Below are 19,627 nucleotides of genomic sequence, written 5' to 3'. Positions count from 1 at the left end.
AAAATATATTCTAAATGAATTATGGAACAATGAAATTCATGACTATTTCAGTCATTACCATTGCTTATTATTAATGAAACAGTAACTTCAAATTACTGTAAAGTAAAAATTCTTGTAATTTCAGTAGCAAATCTTTAATCTGTTAAAATTTACAGTTAATCATATGTTTCACATTTTTTTATCCACAAATTTTAACATATATATAATTTATTCTTTTGCAGTCACCAATACGATACATACAAAAGGTAACTGTTTAAATTTCTAACTATCCATTTAGAAGATTTATATTTATAACATTTTAAACCTTATAAAAGTCAAACTCAGCATATTTTTTTTTTCTTTGATTGTGTCAAACTACATCATTCAGCATCTGGTAGCAAGTACAATTGATGTTTTGAGTAGTAGTTCTGTATTATTTAACCTTGTACACTTCAAAAACATAACTTGTTAATGATAACTTTATACATCAGTGGATTAAAACTATTATTTAAAATATTATTTATCTGGAACATTAATGAAAAAGTAACAAGTCAATTAAACGTATTATAAAAATATTTCCAAAATGGTATTATCTCTTCCCATCCAAAGCTATCTCAATCCTGGTCTGCCCTTTAAGCATTGTTAAAAAAAGAAAATTACTACAGTGCATCAGTTTTTATATCCCACCAGTTTTGTGTCATTTCATTACACATGCTGATCATATGACTACTCTTGACCAATTATAGTGGGCCATCTATACTGGCACTGGTAGCTTTCTCTATTGTTCTAGATCAATCCTCACTCTCGCGATTGGCATTCTAGTGTGTATGTATGTGTTTAAATTTGCTCTCCATGTGATTACAAAATATTGTTTGTTTTTTATCACAAATTTATATTTGTTTTAACTTCAAGTTTTGACTTGTATTTTATTTCCTTTTTTTTACTCATTTGTTTTAGAAACATTTCTGTGTTCCAAATTCTAATTTATTCATATGAATTTGAAAATTAATATTGTGGATGATGAAATTTCCTTGACAGTCTATAATGTTTTTAACCTAGTCCCTAGGTCTTAGGGTCGACAATGTCTGCTGGGTAAGCACAGACGTTAGTTCACTGGGAATTTGGGTCACTTTAGGGAATTTTTACACAAAACTCTGGATGACCATCTTGTAGTGATGGATGCCTATCTTTAAATTCTAACTGTCCCAGTGCCAAGTTGTTTCCTTCAGTTTGTCCACAAGGGCCATGTCTTCCAGTTCTGAGTGCTTCCATTTGGTTATTCTTTGGTTTCATATTTTTGTTGAATGATATGCTATTTTGCCCATTATTTTCAATCACTAAGTATTCAGATGCTCCCTTTCATGGATGACTAGCTCCTGCTCATTTCTTTCCATGCCAAGTTGGTCAATCATGGCTGCTAACTTGTCCAGGAAACTAAATGGGTGGAGGTTTATTGATCCAGCTGGAAGAGTTCATTCTTAAACGTTTCCCCTTATATCATTTTTCTTTGGGGGTTTTGCTTTTCTTCCAGTCTTCAGGTTCAGCCTTCTTCACTTTGGCTTAGGAATATAGAGCAGGCAGTCTCAGTGGCCCTACCTTTTCATTTTCTCACTGCATGAGGGTTTTTTTCTCTTTTGGGTATATAAGTTTCCTTGGAAGTTTTCATTCCCTTGGGTTGAGCTTACATGCATTCCTTTCAGTGGATGTTTCTCAACCAATGGGAGTTCTCCCATGATCCCTTGAACCATCATTGTACCCTTTCTCCCTGGGATCAGGGCCAACGTTGCTTGCTGACTTGATAGTCAACTAACTATTATGGGGGTTCCCATTCCTCTACTTTCTCCAGAGTTTCAACTGTTTAGCGATGCTTCCTTAGTGGGTTGGAAGACTTTTCTCAATTCCCAAGATATTTTGCTTGATGTCCAGCAAGGAAACTGCTCTCTGTTTTCAACATCTGGAACTGTTGGTAATTAATCAAGCTCTGTATTATTTCTTCTCTCTCTTGAGGAAGTGGGTTATTGTGGTTCATTCTAATTATTCCACTTTAATCAGCTATATCACTAAGTAAGGGGTAACCACACTCAAATCTCTGTTTTAGACTCCAGACCTTATTTACTGGGCCACAACCACTACATGGCAATCTTGGCGTGTCACATCCCAAACATTATAAATCTGGTGGCCAATCACTTGTCTTGACTCAAACAGTTTCTTCCCATGGAGTGGTCTCTTCTTTCACAGTACTTTGGTGGGTATTTTCTCATCTGGGAACACTGCATATAGATGTGTTTGCCACTCACTGGAGTGCTAAAATTCTTTATTTTTAATTTCATGTGTCACATCCTTCAGCTCTAGGAGTAGATGCATTCAGTAAGCATTGTAAAGGTCTTCAAGTAAATGCCTACCCTCTGATCATACTCCTTTCCAGAGACTTTTCCATTATCGAAATGACTCCTTGTTGTGTCCTACTCATTGCTCCATATTTTCCTACTCATACATCATTTCCTCTACTTTGGCCCTTACTGAAGTGTCATCCCATGCCCCTACTTCTGTCACAGTCTCTTTTCTAATCATAATTAGATATAGTTCATTCTGACTTCACCAAACTCTAGCTTATGCATGGCTTTTGTCTAGTCTCTTGCCTAAGCTCAGGGAATCACCCCTCATGTAGCATTTTTCCTTTCCTGTTCCATTCAACCTTTCTCCTTGTCTGTGTCCCAGAGGCAGTAGTATCTTCAGACCTTGGTCTGTTTGCCATGACTTCTGCCCATCCCATCCTTTAGTACTTCATTTTTCCCAGTTCTTTGCCTGGTTGTTTGATCAAGGTTTTTATGTGTGACAACTGCTTCTAGTTTAGGTCTGTCCTGTTAAACAACTTTCAATTTCAGGAAGTTTTCTTCTTCCCTGTTATTTCCCTCCATTTTTCTTCCTTTCATCTTCTTCATCCTCCACACCTTTTTGTTTTACCATACTGGATCTCATATTTAGTCTCTCATGCCCTGTCCAGTTTTCCATTTACAGCCATTGCCACTTCTTCCTTGCACCATCTTTCCCTTAGGTTCTCTTAATCCTCCTCCTTACTTGCAGTCATCATCATTTCAATATTTATGTCAATGATGTTTTCTACATCTTTTATCATTTCTCTTATGTTTTTATCTATTCTGATTAGGTTTTCCTTTCTCAAACATCTGCTACTTGGGAGATGATTTGATCTTCTCTATTATTTTTTTACCTTCCATTTCCTCCACTGATACTCCCCTCAGTCCCAGATAGACTTCTTTGTCCAGTTCATTCACTTAGATGTTATGTGACTCTTACTGCCTCCTTTCATGTTATTGTTCCCATCCTTTTATTCCAAGGATTCCCTCTATGTTTCATGATCTGTACCATATAGCACTCATTGATTGGGTGTGTCAGTACATATGACTGGCACATGCACAATGTTCCTTCATACCTTACATCAGCCTTTAGAGAAGATCATTAAGGCTGGGATGTAAACAGTTCCCAATAGATTTGTTGCACATTATCTGCATGACCAGTCTGTTTCTTCTTCAGGCAGGTATTTATCTTCCTTTTGTGGTAATTCTGCACATATTTGTTCACCTTTGATTGGGATACATCAACATATTACTTTTCCTATATTTTTTTAGTTGATACATATCGTATTTCAGGATCTTACCTGTGGTGGCAGGTGTTGAGTGGTCTGGTATGTATTGTGTTATATTTGCACTAGATATGAATAATTCTATAATGCTCACTGTTGAAATGAAGTTTCTGTAATACTACTGGCAGCTTGTTTGGTGACATGTGCATCTATATATTTTTTCTGCTAAAAGTTACTAGTTTTATTCATAAAGTACTGTCACTTATATACCTCTTAAGTAAAACAGATTGGAATTTCTGCCCATCCATACTGACCCTTGATTCCTACAATCAAGGTATATCTGCTTTTAATAATAGGAAATCATTGTCACCCTTTGCACTATCTCTTTTGTGTTGTTCATCCAAACTCCCCAACATGTATTTCACTCAATCATTTATTTTCACTCTGGTTTCCAGTTGCTGGAATTGTGGACTATGGAGGTTTCCTCCTGAGTTAGTTTTGAAAAACAAAATAAAACTTTCTAGACCAGGTGTACCTGCTCAGTGAGAAGAGAGATATAGTTGCTGTATTCATTGCAGTATCAAACAGTGAATAATATTCAGTATCCAAGGTACTTCCCCTGGATGTTTTTGCCTGGGCAGGCTGCACCTGTTGATTATATATTTCTTATGCAAGGTACTTCCACTGGATGTTTTTGCCTAGGTGGACAACACTTATCATAACCTGACATATCACAAGGCAGTTTCCTTAATGTTTTTTGCCCCTTGGACTGTAATTGGCATAATCTGATGTAACTGAAGGCACACACATGTAAAGGAAAATAGTTGTATATGTATAAGCCTTTCCATGCTTGCCAACACCATAGTGAATTATGTCATAGTTATCCAGCATATTCTACACCAATTCGATGCAGTACATTTCTTTATTGACTTCAGTGGTGCCTGTCATTTTAATTACATCCTGGTTGTGTTACTATATTGATTGGTAGGCATAGAGCATACCTGTTACAGAAGTAATTCGGCACCCTACTGGTGTACTTTCTCTTCATATTTAAGCAAACCTGTTCTTTTAGTGAGATCTTTTTTTCACTTGTTTTAAAATTCATGTGTATGCTATCACCGACTCCTTCAATTTGGCATTGTGGGATTCTAGCTTTGGATGAAAAAGAGGTGGTACAGTTTTGGAATATAACATTTTTGTATTATAAAAATGAATTTCCAAATGATACTTACCTCTCTCACCCATTTTCCACCCTTCTTCCCCACTGAGATGCTGGTCTTTATGGTTTACACCTGCTAGTTCTTAAAAAAGAGGATTGTTTTAGAATAACTGAGGGAGTTAGCTGTGCCAGTAAAGATGGCACAGTATGATTGGTGGAAAGTAGTCAAATGATTGACACGTCCTTAATTGGCATAAAACTGATGGAAAATAAAGACTGGTAGACAGTAGCAAATTTTGTTTTCTTTGTACCAATACTTAGAACTATGTACCTATTGAAAATACATTTTTAGAGTAAGAAATTGTTAACTTTCATAACATGCTTATAATTTTTACACAAGTTATAATGATTTTAGATTATCAGTAGAAAGCTTAAAAGTAATTAACAAGAGTTATTTTTTATTTATGATAAAATTACAGATGATTTAATTGCAGTCAATCTATAAATAATATTTATTTTAGGAAAATAATTACTTTGTTCATAGAAGTGATTTTTATAACTTAAAAAAATGATCCTTAGATATTTTGAACTAATTAAAAAAAGTTTATACTTTCACTATCAGATACAAATATTTGAATGATTTCTATTTTAAACTACCAGAGAAGAACATCTCTTGAAGAAGTCAAAAATGCATTTCTATTTTTTTCCATTTGTGAAGAAAAATTTTAAATGCCATGACACTTTTTGTTTATTTGAAGCCAAATCAGAAACTATTATCATTTGTAAATATAAACATTTTATTGTGGAAAAAAAAGTGCATGTTATTAGATTTAAATTACTTTATTAAGATCTTTTCACGCTGTTTAGTTATTGTTCATATTAGCTTTCCAGAACACTTTAAGTACTTTCCACAGTCAATAGTTAACAGGTAAAGATACCCAAAATATCAACTTCAATATTTTTGGCAGAACCTGTAAATTACTCACCCAGTAGATAGAATATTTATAAATGCAGTTAAATATACACCGATGTAATGGTATCTTTGTAATAATTGCTCTTTGCACTGTATTATAAGCCATTTCCAACAGTTTTGATTCCCTGTTTCACTATTGTTTCACTAATATCTTCTACTATTGACATCTGCAGCCCAGCACTCCATCTTAAGACTAATCTTCCTCTTTTGTTTTTTCTCTACCTTTAAAGAGCCTTCCATGGTCTGTTTCTCCAAACATTTCCCATCTTTCTCATAATCTGCCCAAATTATGATAGTTTCTTCTTGATGATATCTTCCAACAAATTTCTTTCACATCCCATTCTTTTACACCACATATTTATTTGTTTTCCTCTTGCTATATGATATTATCATCACTCTTATAATACTGAAATTCAATACTTTTTACTTTCTTTTCATCTCTCTACCTTAACATTTGACTTTTGCAACCATGAGTAGCTATTAAATTTGGAAAATAACTGATTTAAGTAATTTAAACTTTAGTGATCTTGGTAAATGCAAATCTTTCCACATAGTCATTACTTTACCATGCTCTTTCTTACACCAATCCAACTTCTGTTAATATCTACATGAAAATCTCCATCATTGTTAATCCTGAATCCTGAATATTTGAATTACTAAACTTGCTTGATTTCTTTTCTCTTCCACTGTATCTTTCAAATATTATCATCCTCTATTGTTTTAACCTTTATTTTCTTTACATTTAGCATTAAACATTGCTTAATATTTTTGCATCATTCAACCCTTTAGTCAGCCTTCTTGACTGCTCTTTTTATCTCACGATTCACCCCCTTGTCATTTGCATAATGTAAGCTAGTTACCAAACTTCCACATCCCACCCAATTTTATTCCTATTTCAAATTCTTCAAACACTTTTCTCATATCTAATGGATATATGTTGAAAAGATTAGTTAGTGTAACATGTTGTTAACAACTCAGTATTATATCACAGAAAAACACTAAATAGGATTTTTAAGGCTATAATATTTTATTAATTAAGCAATACCAATTATTTATGCCTTCTGTCTTATCTCAAATCTTGTAATAATTTTTCAGTTAAGACATACATGTTTATAGGTATTTAAAGAAGGAAATAAGCATAACACAGAATTGTCTCGATGAAACAAGACTGAACTTCAGTTGTGATAATGTTAATAGGTTTGATAAGAATATTTTCATATGATTATAATTTTCTTTAAAATAACATTAATGTGGAAGATGTATGTACATGTAACAGTGCTGATTTATAGATTTATATTTAATTAAAGAAGAGTCTTCATTCACTAAAAGATGAGCTTTTTTCAGATCATTAAAACAGTTTAAGTCTTTTATGATTTTATATCTGAACACTTTTTTTTTTTTCATTTCACTAGTCTGGATTACAAATTTGCAAATACTTGCATCAAGAAGACAGGATTTCAATTAACTGAGATAAACTAACTTATAAACATTAAACTTGTGGACATATTAGGAAATTTTATATTTTCTTTATTCTTTGCAGGTTCAAACAGGTGTGAGAGGGATGAGAGAACTTGTGAGTTTATTTAAGATTTTTACTTAGTTTTTCTACTAATATGTTGTAATTATAAAATAACATTTAATTTTTTTACATGGTTATCACAGATTGAAAGTTACATATCAAAAGATTTTTCTGTTGTTTCAAGCAATGAAACTAAAGTATAGAAAACGACCTCAACATATCAACATTAGAAACTGTTTGAATTCTGATAAAGTTATTTTTCAGATCATAGTGGCCTCATATTAGCCAGAATTAAACAATATATTATATTAAATTACCTATTAGTTTGTTTGATTCCATGCAGGCCTTCATGCTTGGGACTAAATTACAGAGTTTGGATTTAGTGTCTTAGCTCTTACTGATTTTTAACACCAATTTAACCAAATTTTAACTTGTTGGCTTTACTTAGCCATTTATATGACAGGGCTTTAGGAAGTGGTAAGTCAAGTCAGGCTATAGCCTCACCACTTTTTCACAGAATTTATAACTACAAGTTGTATATTAAAACTTACTTCTTTGAATACAGTATGTTACATTGTGAGTTTGCAGTATTTGTAGATAAAATGACTCAAGATTCAATCTCATAGCATTAAATTTTCAAACGTTTTATGGAGGACATATCACCCTAGAAATGGCAATTGCTTAATCATTACAAAATTACTTCCCACAACAATGAATTCTAATCTAACTGATTCTCTGCTTGTACTTCAGCTGAGGCATATTTTATGTAATTTCATTCTAGTACGTTTTTTCTTGAATGGTCGTATTTTTCATTCAACTAAATTTTGGTTCAAACTGTTTACAGTTGGAGACTTTGTGTGTTCTCGTACTTAGTAGTGCCTAGTTAAATCCTGATTTTTATGGTTCTCAACTGGATACTTAGGTTTTGTTTATTCTCGTTTAATCTTCCACATAAAAAGTAGTATACCCATCTCATATAGCTCCATTATTATTCACCCAAATTAATTTATACTCTTTGAGGTTTCTGATCTTGTGATTCTCTATAGTTTAACAGCTGGATCTAGGTTTAGCAGTTACTATCGTAGCATTGCTTCATTTTCAGTTTCCAGGTGCTGTTCATTAATAGAATGTAATGTGATGTGTTCTCTGTTACATTTAAATTCATTAGTGATCCATAAAAAACTTTTTTAAAACTTCATGTTCTCATACCCTTGGTCAACCTTGATGGTTTTTAGACTAGATCTAATATTCTTCCCAGTTTGTATAACAACTGACACACAGTGCACTGGGGTTTATTTTGATTATTGAATTATTCAAGGAAAATCTCAACTCATAGTTATACTTCTTCAAACATTCCATTCCAAAGATACACTCTTCCCTTATGTACCCATCATAGAAATTTTTAGTTCCCTGTAACTGGAAATGGATAATGTTACACCTGCAGTTATCATTAGTCCACTCTGTACTTTGTGTGTAAGGGCAAACTGCCACCTGTATAGATTCCTAAATGATCATTAGTGACTACTTGGCTAAACACATAACATGACACTCCATTTTTGGTTCCACTACCTATCATACATGTCTCCTTAAATGAAAATATTATTCTTGAAAATGAGATAGTTGTAAAAAACAACTATCCTAGCTAATATCTGGCTCACCAATTCAACCCAGTTGTGTTTTCCACCTGGTCCAGTACAGCCATCATCATTCTTTGTCTTTCATGTAGAGAAAACCTTTGAACTTCTCTCAGATCATCATTTGTCTTTTATATAATCTCAGATGTGCTTCTTTATTAATCAATCACACAGATGAAAATTTCTACTTGGATGTCTCTCATGTGACAAGCATCCTTTACTGTTTAATGTATCAAATAACAACATTATCAAAGTAAAATATCAAGTCAACCGCATTACTAATAGGAAATGAAAAATTAAGAGTCTCATCAAACACAATATAAGCTTTACAAAATATAACCAATCAATAATGTACTGGTAAAATAATAATAATGAATCATGAGTCATTTTGAATAAAATGATTTTTCGTAAAATTCAAAATAAAATAGTAATAAGTTGCTTAGTATTATTAAGGAAAATTCTTTGGCTCCTTGTTTTTAAGCTTTAGCTAGAATGACTAATAAAAAAAATTATCCTATCTGCTTTACTGTGATTCACGTATATTTTTCTCGAATGGCACAAATGAACATTTGAAATGCCAGTGGAGATATGCTATTTTAATCAGTAATAGCAGTCATTTTGGTTTTTTTGTAATAAGTTGCTTAGTATTATTAAGGAAAATTCTTTTATGTAATCAGTAAATTCAATCAGTAGCTTGCTATTCATTTTTTCATCTTTTTTTTATTCAGAAATAACGTTAAAATAGGACATGTTTCTCATTTTGCTTCACCAGCTAGTATATTTCCTAAAATGGGCATACATGGTTTTATGAATTTTGTATCTTGTCATGCCACCTGGTGTCTTAAGCAATCCATAACAAGGTGGGTGTTTTATAAAAGGTGCACCTTTCTAAAGTACTTGGGTTATAGGGTTTTTATTCATTTCTATCAAAACTTCTAAAACCTACATGCTTACTAACATCATGAATTATAAGAAAACCAGTTGGTTTGATATTTAGAAATGCAACTGGTTAACTCTGTGTGCCACAGCCTTAAACTGAACTTCTGTAGAAGTTTTTAAATCAGTAGTAGTAACCCCCAATTTTACATGTTTTATGCTGTGACATTGTTTTACTATCTGTATATGCAGCCTATAAATCTCCTTTTTTGTTCATTTTGTGTGAAAATTTAGGCCAATGATTATTTTACAAGGAAGATTCAGAAGCTATAACTAAATATATATATATATTTAAACCTTTCATAAGACATATCACGAAATTCAATATTCAGTATAAGTGGTTTTTAGAGTACTTCAGGTAGTTTCTGAAACATTTTTTACAGCACCCAATGGCAGAACAAAGTTGTTTTTTTGAAAATTCTCCAGCATTAAATTTTATTGCAAAAGAAACTATTAATGAATTTCATAAAACACTATGTATTAGAAAATATAGATATATTTTCAATGTAAATATGTATTGAAATTAATTATCGTTATAATAAATAATATCCCTTAAAAGCAATATAGATTTATGCCTTTAAATCACATTACACTTGTTTTACGTTATTTACCAGAAAAATAAAGCAGATACAGTTTGAAAAAGGATGCATTTTTTTTAATATTTTTTTTTGAAAAGCAGACAAAATAAATTTATGAATAATAAATTAAAAAAAATATTTTAAATAGTTTGAGTTAAATATCATAAACTTATTTACATTTTTACAGTTACTTTTTTGCTTCTAAAATCCCAGTAAAATCATTCTTTTCATAAATGAACATACATATTTAAGAATTACTGTATTGAAATGCTATAGTATTTGTGAATAATTTTCTTGTTCTTCTTTGATGGGCATACAATTTTTAAAAATTACACAAGATAACAGAGAAATGTATCAAACTGTAGCTTTATTCTGGTTAAATATATTTTTGGCCTTTTTTAATTATTTTAATTCACAAATAACCAAAAATATAATGTATTGGAACAGGTTTTAATCAGTTTTTGAAAAGTTTAAAAGACAAGTTAATAAATAAAAATTGTATTTTTCATTTCTTAGATAACAGGACCCCCAGGGCTACCTGGACCACCTGTGAGTATTACGTAAATGAATTTTATTTAAGTTTTGGTAAATGTTTAAATTAGAGTTGAAGAAGATGTATTATTTAAAATTGGTAAAAGAGTAGCCCAAGAGTTGGCAGTGGGTGGTGATGGCTAGCTGCCTTCTCTCTTGTCTTACACTACTAAATTAGGGATGGCTAGTGCAGATATCTCTCATGTAGCTTTGTGCAAAATTCAAAACAAACAAACAAACTGTATATTTAGTAAATTCACAAGACATATTTTTGTGTATAGGTTTTGATTTAAAAATGATAAAGGAGCATTGCAAGCAACATTTAGTTAATTTATATTCAAATTAATTAGTTAAGAAAATGTATTGGAAAAGGTACTACATCCTATCATGCTTAAAAACTTTTGAAAGCTGTTCACTTGAAAAGGCAGACTCTTGTGACATCTTTGCAAAAGAAGCTTCCACTGTTTTTTTTTTGTGTATGAAAAAAGAACTAATATATTTGAGTTCATTATCTTTATTTTCCTACAGTACCATTCTTTTCAATTAAATTTTCTGTTAGTTGATTCTAAATCTAATTTTCTTAGGGACTCTAAATAAGAGTAAACGTAATAAAGCACACAAAACTGGGTAAGTATTGAATAAAATATTATACTAAATATTAAATAGAAATATATGGACAGCTAAATAAATGAATAAGAAAAGGTTGTAGCAGTATATTATTAATTTTATTCTTAAGACACATAGACTTTCATAAAATGAACCACAGGAATACAAAATCACATTGTCAGAAAGTACTTTTTATGGTAATCTGACCTACGTGCATTTGTCAATAAAAGATTGCATTTCTTTAGCTTTGTGAAAAAATTATATAAAACTGTTTCTAGCTTGTTCTTTAATCGTAATAATAATGTTTCTTTAAAGGGTTCTAATGGTTTACAAGGACCTCCTGGACTTAAAGGTGAAAAGGGAATAAATGGACAAAAAGGTGAAAGAGTGAGTGATGTTCTAATAATCTGCCTTTTCCTAATCCTTCCTTATATGTAAAAATAAGGTGTTATTATTGCATTCATTTGATTTAATTACTGTTGATTCATCAGAATTATTAAACTAAACATGACAATTATGCTGTGACTTTTTTTTCACAGATTAAAATGTATTAGAAAGTTAGAATTCACAATGAAACTTCTCCATTTGTGGTTCAGCAATAAATCCATGTGATTCTTCTGTTAAAAATCGAGTTCTGATACCTGCAGCGAGCAGAGCATAAATAGCTTCTTGTGTAGCTTTATGTTTAACAGCACACACACAACTCCTGAATCATGTACTTATCTGTCTGCATAACAGTATGAGAGGTTTTCTTACAAAAGTCTATAGATTATGAAGTAAAAATCAAAGCATTAGATACAAAATCATGCCATAATATAATTGCAAACAGTAGTTCTGATGATGTTTAATAGAAGTGAATGTTTATGAATACCTTAAGAATCTTTGTTGTCTTGCAAACACATACTTTGAAAAAAAAAAAGAAGACAATAATAATTAAATTTTGAAACTTGATAATAAGATGCCTACTTTTTAAAAAATAAAAGTTTTGAGACAGCTTGACCAAATAATTAAAAACTTTATTATGAATGTTTTGATGAGAGTTTCTTATCCTTAAGCACAAGTAGTTTACAGAGATATGTGAGTATTGTTGTCAAATAAAAATCAATACAGCATAGATCAAAGAAGCCATGACCATTCTTCTTTTCTAATTTCAAAACATATTAACTTTTAATTTCATGATTTGCTTCTCATTAATTTATATTTTTTTAGTTTTAAGGATTAGTAAAAAAAAGGACAATAAGTTCTTATTCAATGCAAATGTGCTATGTATTTATTGTACATTTCTGTAGTAATCTTCTGAGGACAATTATATATTAAAACTTTCAATTACTTTGTAGGGTGACAAAGGAGATCCTGGAAGTTCTGGACCTATGGGTTTACCAGTAAGCATCATAAATTGCTATTATTAAATAATTTTCTGTAATAGAGAATTAATTCACCTTTTACATAATCACTTGTTTAATAGTCGTTCTTCATTAACATTACTGGTTTATATAAGACAGTGAAATGTATTATTCACATGTTTCAATACTCATGAGAGGCATAACACAGATAGTTAATTGTGGAGCTTTGCACTTTAGCATCAGAACAAATAAACAATCAAACGTTTGCTATTTCTCAGAACCTTCTGGGATCAATGACTATTAAACAAGAAAGATTAGGCACACAAGAATATAGTACTGATGTCTTGATTATATTTGTTAAACATTAGACAGTAGTTGAAATATACAGATAGATTCAATAATTTTGTTAAAAACTTTACAAGTTTCTCACCATTTTTATTTACTCAGTCATTGAATCAGTTTTATATATACGTACTATTGGCAAGAACTTGACAATTAATATCAAGGCATTCAACATAAGAAATTTCTATTTTTCACCTTCTAGGAAAAGATAGAAAATATTATGTAAATATATTCAATAAAGCATTAGTAGTGAAGAATGAAACAGTAGTGTAGGATTAAACTGGCAAGTATAACTTAAAAACTAACTAAAGAAAATAAGCAAAATACATTGTACCTGCACATATAAAATCTATCAACAGTAGTATTACCAGTTTTTTTTAGAGTATGTGCTTATGCAACTGTGTAATTCATTAATAAATCATCATTATATTTTTCTGCAAATGTATCATTGTAAAATAAAAAAAATACTTTATCAACATTCAAATACTTGCATTCCATCAATTTCAACACTGCTTTTAATTGAACCAAAAAAATTGAAAAACATTCTTAAAACAATATATTATAATAAATAGTTGGTCTCACATAATAATTGCTTACATTTTTATGTTTGCATCTGTTCTCTTCTTTACAGGGTCCCATGGGACCTCGAGGTATTTCTGGGTTTCCAGGAATTGATGGGATTCCTGGAGAAATGGTAGGAAAGTAAGATGTTCACGATTCACTCTTTTTTTTTTTTTTTTACAAACGTGAGTAATTTAATAAAATATTTTACATTTAATATATCGACAACGTGCAATAGATACATTTGAAAAATCATCTTTCTTATTTTTGTATCAATTAATAGTTGTTTTTCATTAAAAATTCTTTCTTCCTCAAACTTAAAATCCTTAGACATAACCAACATAAATTAATTGTTTGTTAAATTATTTTAGTATAATTAAAACTGTATTTCACAAGCATATTTTCATACAATGAAGAAATAAAATAGCTCAGCAAATTGTTAAAAAATTATAAGATGAATGTAAAATTTAACTAAAAGTACTTTGTAAGCAGAAATCAGTTTTCATTGAGTTTATTATATCTTAATTATTTTTTCTATAATTAATAAGAAGGTGTATGGATATATTGTTTTATATGTTGGTTGTTTCATTCCACCTGTTAGTTTTTCAGACTGGAATCATCACAAGTCTGGTCTGGAAATCTTGAGACAATCATCCTGACAAGAGCTTAGGCTACTTTAACATCTTCTTCAAGATTCTTCTAACTCAGGAACAACTAGGACTAACCTCATGAACATCTATCAATTAATTTTTCTGAAAAATTAGCAGCAGCTTCTACTAAAGACTTATTTCAAATACAAGTATTTGTTGTCTAATTGTGACAACAATTACAAGTGGTGGTGGGAACAACTATCACTATACAAAAACAATGACAGACTCTTTGCTTTAACTCAGGGGCACTTCATTCATTTGCTTGTTATACAATTTGCTTTGCCAGTAAGCATCATGTGTTGTTATATGGTGAATTTTCTTTTTTGCTTTATCAACATGCATGGGGTTTCCTGCTTGTATATCTATTTCTGTTTCATTAGCTTATGATTTTATAATTTTACATTAGTTTTAGACTAGCAACTTTGTAACTTCTTTTTTATTTCTTGTCTCTACTCCAGGGACCTCCAGGGCTTGATGGCATGAAGGTGAGGAAAAAGCCACAATGTGATTCTTTTAAATTTCAAACTTACATGTATTAAAAATTAAATATATAAACTGAACTTGCAAAAATTGCACATCGCAAAACCTAGTAACAAGTTTTCTCATGAATTCTTATGACAAGAATCTTAATGAAGTTGCAGTATATTTTTAAAAAACATTAATATAACTTAACAATTAGTTTTATATGTAAGTATATATATCCTCCTAGATTAGAGACTTTGATAGATAAAAATATATGTGAATATCATTGTATTCTAATGATGAAAAATTGTATATCTGCTTGATGATGCTTCAAAAGATAATTTTAATCATTTAATTTGTTGATAGTCACACAACTTCTGAAGAAAAACTTTCAGCATGTAGGAAAATATCAATATTTTTACACATATTTGACTAAAACAGAAATTTATCACTCATACTTATTTTATGCATACATTATCATTGTCTCTAACCCAGGGTGAGCAAGGGGAGCAAGGTGAGAAGGGTGTAAAAGGTGAAACAGGGCTGCCGGTATGTTGATACTTCTTCAAGATTTAATTTCCTCCATCCAAATGAACACACTATTAGCAATTATCTAGACTCTTTATCTCTTGAACAATTTTATTATTTTGCTAATGTTGTTTTTATATAAAGAACTGTAACTGAAAACTAAAATGATACATTGAAGCTGTCAGACACTTTCAAACTAAGTGATACCTATCTTGAATAGCCTTCTTAAAAATGGCTTCTTAAATCTTTGAGAGAATTAACTATCTTTTGTAGAATTGAAATTTACTTTTTTCAAGAAATTTGTCAGTAATTTTGAAATCGTCATAAATTATTAATAATAGCACTTGTTAAAGCAGCTTTTTAAAGTATTCTGAGATGCCACATTGTATCCAGAAAACTCAGGTTTATTTCACGTATGTGATATTTTTCTCCTGAAAATCTGTGAAGTTTTGCTGATCTCTCCCTTCACATTTGTTTTCATTAGGGGACTGACGGCATCCCTGGCTTATCGGTAATTATGAATTAATTATTTTTGATTATCAGAACGTTGTGGCTACTTCATGCTGTCCAGTCTCCTGGCTGTGACTCCTTTGATTTATATAGTTGGCTGTTTTATGTGCATGTGTAGCCTAACAGCTTTGCATGTTGTTTTTTTCTGTAATAATTCACCTGAACACCTTTCTTGTAGATTGCTCAACCACACCCTATACCTTTTCATTTTATGAAAACCATTAGTCTTTGCACAGGTAAAGTTGTTGTTACTATCCCAGCATCAAGTCAAGTACTACTACTATGATAATTGAACCAATAATACGAATTCCTATAACCCAAGTGCTTTTAAAATGGGGATCTTTCTCCTTCAGGGGCAAATAAGAGAAGGCAGTATAAAAAGAAAATGGTCATTCCTAGTTTGTCCCCAGTGAAGAAAGTTTCTTGTTTTGAAATAACTGAAGTTAAGGGATATCAAACTTTTGAGTTAAATTGATTTCTTTTACTTACATGTTTTCTTAACATCATGGTAATCCAGTTGAAATGCTCTATCATGATATTGTAAACATTGCTTCTTAGAGATATAAATATGCCATGATTATATTAAGTTGTTAAAATATTGATTTTTCTTTCTTCCTACTGTCAGCTTTTTTTTTTCACCTCTGGTATTTGCTACGTTTAGGTTGAAGCAGTGTGCATGCTTTGTTTTCTAACTAGCCTATGTTATATTCAGCTTCAACTAAATTTGTTTTGAATGCAGTAAGCTTTTTAATTATCATAAAAACTTAATTACCACTGTTTATTGAGTATATCTATTACTGCATAGTTTGAATTCTTGCATGACAAATTAACCTTGTTAGATGTTTTTTTCTTAAATGCAAAGATTAACAACAAACACGAATTGATATCAATTCAAATGTTACGACTTACCAGATATTCTTTGAATTTCATCTATTTTGTATTATTTTTGTTTGTTTTCCATTATAGCACAGTCATTGTTTTTCCTGATAAATGCATTTGTCCTTGTGAACTTCTTCCAATTCACTGGTGTTATATATTGCTTTAATTGTATCCTAACTTTTATTTGTCTTTACTAAACAGTAATATGATTTAACAATACATATAAAATTGATTTTTTCGAAATTCAGTATTTTAGTGACAAACTTTTAACCCATTTTTAAGTATGTCTAATATGATCTTATAGCTACTCTAAAAGATGGTTTAAAGTTTCTCTATAGTTTAGAAAGGAATAGCAGCATACTTTATGTATACTGTGTATGAAATTTATATTATTTGATGTTTACTATACTATAACTTTTTTCAATACTAAAGTATTTTTATTGTTGTATACCTTATCCTGTACTTTTACTGTACTATGTCATAAATAATTGTTGTAATTCTACTTGTAATAGTTCTGAAAATGTTTAGTAACCCTATATGTGTGTTTATATGTATATACTTTTTTCTGTAGCTAACTTGTAGAAACAATATTAAGTTATACAGGTACTTGCAAATAAAGGTATTTCTACTCATAAACTGGTGTAAGAACACATTTATATACAGCATATATAAGGAAAACTTTACACTATATAATAATTTTCTCTCATATTTTAGGGTCCAAAAGGTGAAAAAGGAGATGCTGGACCAATGGTAAGCTGATATGCCACTTTTACATGTATGAAATTAATACATGAAACAGTATGTGATAATAATAAAACAACTGCAATGCAACTGATGAAATGTGTACAGTAGAATGATATGGCAGGATCATTATCTTTGAATTTCTGTGCCATTTATTATGTGATTTATCAATTGTAACATTCATTACTAAGTTATTTCTTTGAGATTGTAAAATATGACCTACCAGCATGACTTCTAAAGTGATGATCAACTATATTAATTCTTTTATATTACTCTGCTTCTGCCTCTTGATATGACTCAGCTCAATAACAACTTTACGGAAAGAATCATTAATTTTGCCATCAGTCTTTAGGGCATATAGTATGTTTAGTCTGAAACATTTTTCACCTTTAATTATGAAAGTTATAAAAGTTTGTTTTACATCATAACTAAATTATTTCAACTCTGAACTAAGATCTTGTATTTGAATTTATACAGGTAGTTAAAACATTTGGGTCTTTCACGTGTAAAACAATATTAGACCCCTGATGCCACTGAGCATCACTTCCAACTGTATTTTTAAACTGATATTCAATTCCATTATTTAGTTCAGAAAGATGAACAAAGTAAATACAGTTTAATGGTTGTCCTCTCTTTGGCCAGTACTACAAAAAATGTGCCTTGACTATATCTAAATCCAAGGTTCATTTAATCTGGCATGTTACAATAATGTAACAGTGGCATGTTTATTCCATGTCATTCTGATTGAAAGTTTCAACTATGTATAAATCACCAACAGTGTCGTTGCTGAACATTGTGAAGTCTTCATTATCATCATCTTGGATGAAAAAAATTGAATAAACTGCAACCACAAATACCTTCACAGTAGCTTTCAGTAGTTTATCCATATACCTCTGGTCAGACTTTGTACATCCTTGAATAGATGACATGTTCACAGAGCCAAACTACTTAAAGCCAGTACACATTATGAATGAACAACTCTCAAAAGCAGTTTATTGGACAATTATATACTTCTATATGATATTCTTCTAAATTATCACCAAATGATTCTATAACCAGTACTGTAGGACAGGCAGAACTTGGACTCGTTTGTTGATCCACAAAACTCCAGTGGTCTTTATCATACATTCAAAGAAACTGTTTCTCTTGTTTTATTGTTATCCAAGATAAGCATGCTGTCTGTTTCCTTTATTCATGCATATTTGTATTGTTTTCCTTGAAGTAAAAGTATTACTGATTAGGCTTTAAAAAACTTCAAGTGCAGTTGCTACTGTTGAAAAACACCAGTTTCAAGCATATCACTGACTTTTTCAGTGATTACTTTTTTGCTTTAGTGCTTACAAGTTACTTAATGGCTGTTACCCCACACACATCTGAAGGTTTAAATGTGAAAATTGTCTTTGAACAATATACTTCCACTTCAAGATAGTCATAGATGAAGAATGTGTCATGCTTATATATTAGAATAAATTTTATTCCTTGCTCCTTATATTTGTAAAGAAATTTCTTTACTAGCTTGGTGTTTTCTATGTATTATTGCTTCTTTGAAGATCCTTAGTAGTTAAGTTTTTCTTAAGAATTTGTAGCCTTTATAAACAAAAAAAATATTTTCAGTGATGTCGAGAAAACCCACTTGTAGAGATAAATATAACTTTTACTTGCAGGTGACAACCTTGAGGTCAACAGGAGAGTTAGGGTTAAAGTTGAGATCAGAGTAGAGCTATGTTATTCATTTTGTGTTTTTAAGAACTTTCTTTAAATGGCATAACTAATTTTAAAATGAAAATCAGTTTTGTTGGGTTTTTTTCTGTTTGTATTAGGGTTTACAAGGTAAGCGAGGAAAGAAGGGTGAAAAAGGTGACAAAGGAGATCAGGTAAGACATCTAGAACATACTACAAGTTTTTTTCTTTAGGAGTCTTAAAATCAGGAAATATATGCAGCATATACATGTGCAATATATATAAGCTTTGTATTTATTGGTTAATTCCTCTAACACAAAATCATAATTTTTAACAGGAACTTGTATTATTTCTATTTTTCAAAAGGGTAACTCATGTAATTTGACAAAATAATCATTATAGGCTTTTACAAACA

General features: G+C 30.7%; 1 protein-coding gene across 18 annotated transcripts in view; it reads left to right on the top strand.

Moving 5' to 3' along the window:
• LOC143246310 (uncharacterized) overlaps positions 1-19,627 on the top strand; it is a 219,730-nt gene that overhangs the window by 188,306 nt on the left and 11,797 nt on the right. For 12 of the 18 annotated variants that reach the window (XR_013025909.1, XM_076492811.1, XM_076492807.1 and 9 more), the window contains 11 exons: positions 222-245; positions 7,253-7,285; positions 10,896-10,928; positions 11,832-11,903; positions 12,854-12,898; positions 13,833-13,895; positions 14,871-14,897; positions 15,370-15,423; positions 15,887-15,913; positions 17,506-17,541; positions 19,353-19,406. Coding sequence is in view for 15 of the 18 variants with exons in the window: in XM_076492811.1 (XP_076348926.1) it covers positions 222-245; positions 7,253-7,285; positions 10,896-10,928; positions 11,832-11,903; positions 12,854-12,898; positions 13,833-13,895; positions 14,871-14,897; positions 15,370-15,423; positions 15,887-15,913; positions 17,506-17,541; positions 19,353-19,406 (468 nt within the window). In the remaining 3 variants the exon portion in view is untranslated. The other 6 variants (XM_076492812.1, XM_076492809.1, XR_013025910.1 and 3 more) reach the window with 5 other exon arrangements.

This window comes from Tachypleus tridentatus, chromosome 3 (assembly GCF_004210375.1).
Source record: "Tachypleus tridentatus isolate NWPU-2018 chromosome 3, ASM421037v1, whole genome shotgun sequence".
Classification (NCBI taxonomy): Eukaryota; Metazoa; Arthropoda; class Merostomata; order Xiphosura; family Limulidae; genus Tachypleus; species Tachypleus tridentatus.
This window is presented reverse-complemented; position numbering and strand designations above follow the sequence as displayed.